Here is a 10,600-nt window from a genome sequence, read left to right as displayed (position 1 = left end):
CTCTCTCTCTCTCTCTCTCTCTCTCTCTCTCTCTCTCTCTCTCTCTCGGTTTCAGTGATATGAAGCAGGAGCTGGCGGAGGAAGGCAGCAGATGCTCCATCCTCTCCAAGCAGCACCGCTTCAACGAGCACTGCTGCATCCGCTGCTGTGCGCCCTTCACCTTCCTGCTCAACCCCAAGCGGCTGTGCTTGGACTGCCAGTACAACGTCTGCAAGACCTGCTGCACCTACAGCAAGAGGGAGAAAGTCTGGCTCTGCACCGCATGCCAGAAGGGCAGGTTAGTGTTTTCACATGCATTCGACACACACACACACACACACCGGCGGCGGCGGCAGAGGATGGGAGAGATTAGAGTAATGACAGAGGAATGAATGGGGACGAGAGATACGAGGGGAGCTGTGAATTGGTAAAGTGGAGGATGCTGAAGTAGGAGGGAATTGGATGGCGAAAAATAGATATGTGGTATTTATGGAAAAAAGAAGGGATTGAAAGAGGAAGAGTGTTGAGGGAATAGGCAATATGGACACTGGAGAAGACAGATGAGAGGGGAAAAAGTGAATGAATGAATGAGAGGGAATGCAGGACTCCGGTGGAGTCAGCGCTGCAGGGATGGGTGGTTTGAGGAATTTGTTTGATTTGGGTTTTGGACATCCAACTCTCATATTAATTTCTAATGGAAAATAATGTTTTCAGCATTGTTTGCTGCCTTTTTTAACATTCCTGGTAGTTGGGAGGGAGAAGATGGGGCCATGAAGGAAGAGTGTAATGAAACGATGAGTAGAAGAGGGGAGGAAATTTGAGGGGGACGTGTGCGAGTCTAAGGAATGTGTCTGTTGGAGTGAAATGACGATATGTACACACTGCTGCAAAACGACGGACACGGACAGATGTTGACACGGCAGGGCAGCAAAATGAATAATCATGCATGTGTCGGTCTTTGTCAAAGACGTTTGCCACACAAGTCCAATTTCTTTTGGAAAATCTTTGTTTTCTTGATCTTTTCTAATTTCATTCTGCTTGTTTTCAATCCCCACGCCCCTGCGTACGGACTAGATGTGAAGAAATGCACATTTCTGATTTATTGAACAAGATAAAACAATGTCAGGAGCAAAAGAGGCACCACAGACGGTTATATTTGAATGTGTGTTACAGAACTTTTTTTTATGTACTGTATGTCAGTTACGGCTGTTTACCCTTGCATGTCAGTCCAAAGCCTCAGGAGTTGTTCTAGTGCCCTGACTCTCTCTGTCAGGGCAGCAAGGGCGGGGTGTTGGAAATACTACAACGCTGGAGTGTGTGAGTCAGTGTTCGTGATGCATTCATGGTCAAATTAATTGTGAGCTTGGGATATTAGCGAATAGGCAGTATGCAGTGTGTCTTCTTAGAGGATTATATTCCTTTTAGTCCGTTCATTCCTACCCGAGCTGCTTTTGGTGCGTTTGCCTTCCTAAAAAAGTACAGTAAAATACTCCACAATACTCCACAAAATACTCCCTGGATGTGATTTAATACCTCCGTTGTGATATTTAGAGTGCAATACCACATAAACGATGGCAGAAGGACATAGATAGAAGGACATAGAATGCTGTTTGCGTATGTTAAGGTGGAGGTGGACCAGATTGCTGAGCAAGAAAAAGCTGTCAAAAATGCGTTGCCCCTCCACTTGGCCCGATTTCTTCCCCTCAATCCTTTAGCTCTGTTTCTTTTTGTCCTTCATTGATTTTTGCTGCGTGATGTATTGAGTTAGACCCGCTGCCCTTAGTCCTGGTGTATCAGACAGGAGGGAGGAGGAGTGGGAGCATGAGAGACAGCGACGAGGAGGAGGGAAAGGGATGATGGCAGTCAGAAGAGGTGGCAAGGTTTGCATCGATCATCTCTTCCCTCACACTCTCCTCCGGTCCTTTCTCTCTATCGCTCTCCGAGTGTGTCTCTGCCCCGGGCTCAGTAATGTTCTCATTAGGGGTTTAGACTGAGTCACAGATGGGCCTGATGTCACAACATTGCCGTCTACCAGCTACATATAAATACAGCACTTTTCATTAGCGCATTAAAAGGGCTTAAATCGGGTTTTAGCATGAATTACTCTCTCTCCGGGTGGAGTCGTGTCATTTGGAGCTCTGATCTACAGCTTGCACGAGTGCTGAGCTTGAGGCTAGCGGCCCCCTGAACAATATTTGGGAAATAGCTATTAGTCCACTGTTGGAGTGGATGATTGCAAAGAAAAGACATTGATTTGATGCTAAACAGACTGTAACTGTTGGAAATAACTGCAGCGCGAAGGAATGCTTTCTAAAAGAAGAGGATCTGTTTGAAACAAAGTAATTGTGCTGGGGATACAAAGCTTATTATGTCATCTATAAGAGAATAATAAAGTGAAATACAGCGTCAGACTAAGTCAAGTCAAAAATCACAATATTCATTCAGAGTGAATCAGCTTATCTGTATCTTCTCCTACTGAATGTTAGTATGTTTTTTGTCTCTTTTTAAACCTTAGGGAATTTAAATACTAAATCGATTCATAAAAGGGAACAGACCGCCAACTGGTTTCACTCACATGCACCGGCTGTCCATCAACATTCCCAGTGGCACGGCCACGCTGCTCACAAACGTGATCCGTCTAGGGAAAGCAGATTTGTAATCATCTCACACATGGACACACTCAGAGGCTGAAGTCACCCACTCACACATGCATGCACTCAAAAACATACATCCAGGCAGACACATGCCTGCAAGCAAAGGTACATTAACATGCATACATCGATTATATGTTGGTTAGTTACATTTAAGAGCAGATGTAGTTGAGATGGACATTGCCATCGGTTTTTGCCAATTGACATGAGATGTTTGCGTGTTGATGGCAGATGGTGTGTAAAGAGAAAAGTGAATCAGCAGCTTTGTCATAACACCTTCGAATCTTGTAAATCACACACACACACACACGCTCATACACATGCACCAAACACAGCTTTCCCTCCTGAGCGAGTGGGACAGGCATGACCATTTGCAGTCTGGTAGAATTATCGGCATCCTCAGCCATGGTCCACAAGCACTACACACACACACACACTCTGCACATAAACACACACATACCCACCACACACACTGATGGTTCAATGAGACAAAGATTTTTAGTGGAAACTGAAAAGTCATTTTTTTCTTGTTTTGGCTGCCCACCCAAAGCAGTGGGGAGAATGTTAAAGGGGTGAGCAGGAGATGAAGAGAGTTGAAGGTCAAGAGTGAGAGGAAGAGGGGGAGGGCAGGAGAATGAAAGAGATTAGGAGAGAGAGTGACAGAGGAGGAAAGTACATGTCCAATTATTTGAGAGGGGGGAGGTAATTCCTTTCTCCTTTTTGTTTTGACTTTCGCATTGAATTGTTCCTCTTGCTGTTTTATTTCCCTGCTTATCCCCGTCTTTTCTTTTCTACATCCTTTTTTATTTTTGGTCCCTTTTTATATTCTAACCATCCCTCTCTCTGTCACGTCCCTGCTTTCTCTACCTGATGAAGTCTCCGTTTTTCACATTTACATTTGAGCTTCTGCAACTCTCTGTGCTTAATCTGCAGAAATGGACGGTTCTGTGCCTGCCTATACAGTCCTCAGGCCATAGAATGATGTACCTTTACTGTGTGTGTGTGTGTGTGTGTGTGTGTGTGTGTGTGTGTGTGTGTGTGTTCACAGAAATGGCATTAAACCAAAGTGTTCTTACCACTTTATGGCTTTCATAATCTCATCCTAAACCATGACTGCGAGGCGATTATGGCATCTGCTGCAAACCTATACTGTACATACACACACACGCACGTACACAAAAACACACACTGACAGGACAGGTTTACATAAGCATAACCATACAGTAAGCACACACCCTTACTGGGCATTTAATTCAATTGAAATACATTTTGTGGCATTAAATTCCTTTTAAGATATTGTAATCAGGGCGACTTAATTCCACACATGCATGAAAACATGTCATCATTGTACTGTATTGTGCATTGCACAACTGCAAACAGTCTGTGAATACTGAGCCACACAACAGCTCTCTATGCACACAAACACAGACACGCAAACAGGCTGCTGAAGTTAAAGTGCAACATTTTAAGCATCTTTCCTGTTTTAAATGTGAGCCGGAGCGAGCCCTGGCGCTGTCATGGTGGCGTAACCACGTAGCTGACAGGCAGCCACACACACAGAGTCCGCATTTAATTATTTGGTTTGCGGCTGCCTTTTCTTAAAGGCCAAGCAGGAGCTGATTGGCTCACAGGCCTCAGAACACGAGTTAACAAGCGCGCACAAATACGCTCCAGTCGTAGTAGAAGCTTACTGCTGTAATGGTTTATTTAAAATGGAACCACACAAATGCACACACTCACATTGACAGATATCACATGCATGTCACATCCATTTATTGTTGCCACAGCAGCTCCTGTCACCTTCTCAGAGACTCTGAATATTTGCTGTATGTTTTCCCCCATAAGGAGAAGTGAATGGATGGTTATTAGCGTATCAACAGGATTCATATCAGCAGACAAACTGTCAGTCACAAAGCAGTATGTGTAGTAAGTAAAAATCCAGGTGCTGATCAGCATAATTCTAACCATAGAGATGTACTGGTTGTGGTCTCATCATGTAAAAAAAAATATATATATATAAATATATATATATATATGTTTCAACAAAGTATGCATCAGCAGCTATGAACTGTTTCCGTTTTGCAGCTTTATATATCTGGGCAAAAAACTGACATTTGACATCTTGAGGCTATTCCGACCCCTTCCTCACCCTGGTCTCCATTTAACGGATTAATAATGTAGATGCTTTATTGCTTGAATTAATCTACTTGTTGCTACATGCTGCTGTTCTGTTGCTGTCCAGAGAGAAAATACTTTAATTGATTTTCTTAAACAGCCTGATGAAGCCAGAATCCTTTTTGGCACAACAGGTTGAGCTGTACAACTTTGCATTGTTTTAGCAGAGGTACTGCACATACATAATAGTATTGAGATGCAGGCATGTACATAGTGACTTTTTCCTTGGACTGCACAGTTTCTATAACCCTTCACCTGTCTGTCTGCTTCTATTCCTTTCACCTGCCTCCACATTAAGACCTCCACAAAAGTGTGCATTTAGATGTCTGGTTTCCTCATGTTGTTGTTTATTGATATCCATGCATATGAATATGTATTTTAACATCTCAAAATGCTCCCGCAACAATGACAGTCAATGTGTGTTTGTAAAGACTCCAGCGCTCTCAACTCCATAAACTATCTTGTTGCTGTCAGACAAGCACCTGCGGCTAGGAGAGGCAGAGTCACAGTGTGATCTTTTTCTGTCCTCCTTGCGGGGTTATTTTTATCAGTGCGGGTGAGCAAGACTAGTCTTTGACAGGGAGGGTCATGCCCCAAAGCACCGGGCTGCAGGTGAAATGTGTGCACACCGCCACGACGTCTCTGCTTTAATAAGGCATTTACATGCCCATGTCTGTTTCGCTGCTTGTTTTCTCTGTTTTTGTCTGTTCTTAAGCAGATGGATGTGTTTCCTTTCCAATAAATAGTCAAAAACGGCGTGCTGCGAGCCTCAGCAGATGAAGAATTGGAAGTCTCCTCCTCTCCTTCGTCACACTGTGGTGCTGTCAATTTGCAGTGCGCCGCTTTTAAATCGCACACGACAACATGAATGGCAAGGAAGGTTTATGTGTGTAGCCATGTTTCATGCTGCAGTCACCAGCTTCCCCACATTCAAACGTGCTCGGAATTCTTAAAGAACTATTTTATCCCAATCAGCACAGAAAATTGACTAAATCGTGGGAGCCTGAACATTACCACACTTGATGCCCAGGAAGCTTTCCATCAACTGAAACACTTTGAAGATAGAGTGCAGCTGAACCAACTATGAGCTGAAGGCACAAGAAGGAGAGACACCCTCTCTCCTTCCATCTCGCCCTCTTCTCTCCCTCCTCCGCGGCCTTGTCTTGTGTCCAACCCAGCTGACACGGGAGCCAGCAGTTAATCGTAACTCTTGATGGGGATTTGCACTTTATATACCCAGTCGGGCTCGACAGCAGTGAAACATATGGGAGAATCTTGCAACTTGCACACACGCGCGGCACACTGGTAATTTAGTTTCGAACACCTCCTGGTGGTCCCGACTTAGCTTTGACTAAGATCTATTTAAGCACCTTGCTCTCATTAATTGAAACTCTAGCCTAAATCACAAACCGCGCTTGAATTTTAAATGCAATTTGTGCAAGAGTTTCCTTTAAAACTAATTACGGCTAAGTTTTTCAGCCTTGAAGCAATCTCAGTGCGTGTGCAGTACCTATCTGTGTTTGTGTGTATCTGTGTGTGCTGTATGAGTGTGTGTGACTCTGGATTCTTGTTTTGTAACTGCTCCCCATTGTGTGACCCCTTGTGTTCCATGAAAGCATTTTTCTCTGTCGGGGGTGAGGTTCTGTAGCAGGTGATAAATCACTGCTATCCAGGTAAACCCGCAAGTACACACACATGTACAGAGACAAACAAACACACACACACACACACACAAGGAACCTTGAATGTTCCCTCTTGTGGGTGTGTTAATTACCGTCAGTCGAGTGAACACCGTTGTGTGTTATTTTGCATATATTGCTCTGAGACACTAAAGTCTGCCTTACTTCACTGGTCGGCCTCCAGCTCCCAGGTCTCCTCTTTGTGTGTGTGTGTGTGTGTGAGTGTGTGTGTGTGTGTGTGTGTAGGTGGGTGAGACTGAATCAGCTACACCTCTGATCTGAGCACCACTCCATGTCCAGTTGTGAAGCCAGTTACAGGGGGGCGGCACAGCACAGTCTATAGTTCCTGTGATGTGGAGGAAACTCCACGTGAACAGGGTCATTTGTGTCTCACTGTGCTCACGCTGCAGGTGATTTGATATCTCATGATTCTTAAATCGGTTTATGCAGTAAGTTGGCTATAGTGGATCAGAACAGGAGCTAAAGCAGCTTGTTGTTTTTATTGTGGGTTGGTGGGATCGGAGACAGAACACTGTTTACCACAGAGTGGAGCAAGATGCAGGTAATGCACGATACCGCTTCCACGTTACAGCTTGTAGAGGCTTACCACCAAATGCAGCTTTATAGCTGTGTGTCTGTCCTTTGTGTGTTGCATTCAGGGTCAAAATCTCATACTCTACACTCTATACTATACTCTACATTTTCATCCATTTAATATGTATTTCTTTGCACTAATTATATTGTTTACAACTTCCAGAAATACTTGACTGAAAGTATAGACATTTTAGTTATGTTGTTGGTCATTGGTGCTTTTTACTTATATACACTATTTGTTATATATTTGTGTTCATAATAGTCCTGTCTTGTCCCTGCCTTTATTTATCCAGCTTTGATGTCCTTTTTCTTCGCTGCTTTATCTATTTCTGTGAGTATCTTGAGAGCAATGCAAAAGCTGGAGTCAAATTCTTTGTATGTTAACACATTTTAGCACTTTCTTGTCATGACTTGAAACCCAATGTAACGTACAGAGTGCCGAGGTTACTTATACAACCACCTTTTCGTAATATGATCTTCTATATCTGCATTTCCACCGAAAACGTACTCTTGCAGAAAGCAGCATTTTCAATGTCTGCTACTTTACGAATGAAGGAGTAAAGATCCTGGAGCTCTTTGTAAAAGACAGACTTTCTCTTTGGCATGACAGCTAACCACTAGTGTACTGACAGACTAAGTGTACTAAAATATACGGTAGTCAAATTTACGACCTATACTGCAGCCAGTCACCAGGGGGCGAATAAGATGTTTTGGCTTCACTTCTGGGGAACTCCACTGTGCGTTCCAATACCCATGCTAAAATACTATTTAGTATGTCAGAAAAGCTGCAGTATGTACTAAAAAGTAAAAAGAAAAAGTCTCCTAGCAATGCTGATCCTCATGTGTCAGTCAACCGCTGCTGTGGGAATCGCCCTCCCACAGACCTGAAACTTAAAACCTCAAATATGTCCAAAAATGGTTTTGTCCTCATTTTGAAAAATGGATAAACGGGCACAATAGCTGCAGAATAAATATAGTTCATCTACATTTCAGTTCAACTTTAACGTTAAATCAAGCCAAATATGTTCTCCAAGAAGGTTCAAACAGTCTTAGTTGTTTGCAGCTACTGGTTGGCTCGGCTCTGGCGCATTGCTGCTGGTAAAGAAGTTAAGTCGGCATTTCAATTATGTCTTCTGAGGTCATGACCTTTAATCCATCTACAAGCATTTTTACAAAGGAAAGCTCCTGTGTTTCAGTAACCACTGCACACTGATTTACTCAAATAGAAATTGTAATGCCTGTATTGACTCTCTATTCCCCTTGAATCCTCACCTCCTGGTTCTCAATCAGAAAACATCACCAGCTTGGGAGGCACCCCACAGCGAAGCCAGTCGTGTTTCATATGGTCTGCTATAAACTGGCAGGAGAGGATGTGAGCTGCATGATTGGCAGATGAAGTGGATCTCTGCTTTCTGATTAAGAATTCAATTTCATTAAACATTTAGATAACTATTGCCCTTTGTCCTCTCTGCCTCTGTATCTTTCTAAGAATTTGGCATGACATGACAGAAACTTCTTCAAGGGGCTGGATGAATAGTAATCTTTCTTTCCCTCCTCTAACTTCACCCCTCACTCTTTCTCTCCCAATATTGCACCGTCATCCCTCCCTCAGGCAGACCACACTGTCTGATCTCCTGCCACAGTGAATGCTCTGTAGCATAAAACAGATGAGATATTTGCACTGCAGGATTTTAATACTCATTGCACATTCCCCGCCTGTCAAACCAAGAGCCCTTTTTGATGAAAGTGAATATTAGGTTTTTTTCAATGTCCTGGTATATTCATGCTGTTAATAATAATAATAGTTTTACTTTTCAAGCAATAAGTAGAAAGTGTTTTCCCAAAGTAAGGAAATGTAGCATAAGCAGCAGCCAGCTTGTGATAAAAGAAGGAAAGTATTCGAGTTGCTAAGAAAGACCACTCTGCAAATTATGTTTTTTGATAATCTGAATGGTTGTCATGACGTGAATTATTTCTCAAAACTGCAGCACTACAAATACTCACAATCATTGCACATTGTGGTCATGGATCGAAAGTGCATTTGGATCATGTTTGATTGGCCATTACTCATAGCTCACCAGCAGGTCAAGAGTGGTGATGGGACCTGAGGCAGTCGCAGTACTCAAATTCAGTCATGTGGACTACCAGGTCAGTATTTCTGGAGGCTAGAGCTTGCTACCAGAATAATTACAGACTTTAAAAAATATTTAAAAAAAGTAAATTAGAACCAATTTTGGCTGTATGTCATTAAATTAAAGAGAGGCATCTTTAAGTACATATAGACCACAAAAAATGTTTTAAATGTGAGAGGTGAAGTCAATTCATAAGAGATGGAAAATTATAAATGTCATAGTTGTATTCATAATTTAAAGGCTGAAAAAATAAAAGAATGCATTAATGAACAATAAGTGTTTTAAAATGTGTTTAACAATAGTTTCGATATAGTTATACAGTTTAATCAAGTAAGTAAGTGTTGCCTTTGAAGCACACAAGTCTCACACACAAGGACAGTGTGGACTTAATGTACTGGAAAATAGGGCTTGTGTCAATGAATAACAATTAGCAGAATATGCTAATGTTGATATCCCAAGTACTAAAGGGACCTCAGATGGTGTGTATGTACACACACCCTTATTGCTCTGCATATCAATGGTTGTGCATCGCTCCGGGCCTCTGTGTCATTGCACCTCCTCTGCCATTTTTCAACACTTTAAATGAGGCTTAGCCGGTGCTTCGCTGCAGAGCTGACTGCACCCCGCTCACCTTGTTTAGTCATGATTTCCCACCGCAGCGAGGAGTGCTGTTTGATGTTAGTAGGTCTGTACCTCCTGGGCTTCTGGGACTAGGTGGTTGTTGCTGACCTGTATTGTTTGTCTGCTTGCCCCTGTGGCCAGCTCTGAGAGTGCAGTCGGGAAACATATTTTCATGCCTTAGTTCTGCTATATTTCATAAATAATCGGGCTTTCGGGCATTTACTGTTGTAAATTAAATTTATTTTGTTAATTTAAATGATTCAGTATATTCATAAATTTGTCATTGAACCTTCTGTTTGATGGAGTAAATCAATAAATAATAAAGGAAGTTGCTGTAATTGGAGACACTTTATATGGAGAGTTGTCAATTGGCTTGTCATGATATGTACAGTCAAGACAGAGCAGAGGGGGATGCATTTCACACCGTCTTGCTGTTTTCCTTCATTCAAATCAAGTTATGTTTTACAATAACCACCATCTTTGCTGTGGACCTGTTTCAGCTGCAGAAAATGAGTTCTGGGTTTTCCTACTTTGACTTACTTTTTTAAAGATTCTGTGCACTAAAAAAGGGAATACCTTACTGTTCAGTGTTATTAAGCTGCTGGCAGTTGAAATACAACAGGAAATCATGCAGCAGGAAGCTGCTATACTGTTGCAACACAGAGTGGCCCAGAGCAACCAAAACAACTGTAAAACAATGGAGATCTGTCTCTGTCTCTCTGTCTCTGTCTCTCTCTCTCTCTCTCTCTCTCTCTCTCTCTCTCTCTCT

At 42.5% G+C, this 10,600-nt stretch overlaps 1 protein-coding gene across 7 annotated transcripts in view; it reads left to right on the top strand.

Moving 5' to 3' along the window:
• myripb (myosin VIIA and Rab interacting protein b) overlaps positions 1-10,600 on the top strand; it is a 95,591-nt gene that overhangs the window by 43,102 nt on the left and 41,889 nt on the right. For all 7 annotated transcript variants that reach the window (XM_031849812.1, XM_031849809.1, XM_031849808.1 and 4 more), the window contains exon 3: positions 56-277. In XM_031849812.1, the coding sequence (XP_031705672.1) occupies positions 56-277 (222 nt within the window). The remainder of the gene's footprint in view (positions 1-55; positions 278-10,600) is intronic.

Source organism: Anarrhichthys ocellatus, unplaced genomic scaffold (assembly GCF_004355925.1).
Source record: "Anarrhichthys ocellatus isolate YVR2014 unplaced genomic scaffold, GSC_Weel_1.0 scaffold10, whole genome shotgun sequence".
In the NCBI taxonomy this organism is placed as follows: Eukaryota; Metazoa; Chordata; class Actinopteri; order Perciformes; family Anarhichadidae; genus Anarrhichthys; species Anarrhichthys ocellatus.
Note: the sequence above shows the minus strand (reverse complement) of the source record. Positions and strands in the feature narration are given on the sequence as shown.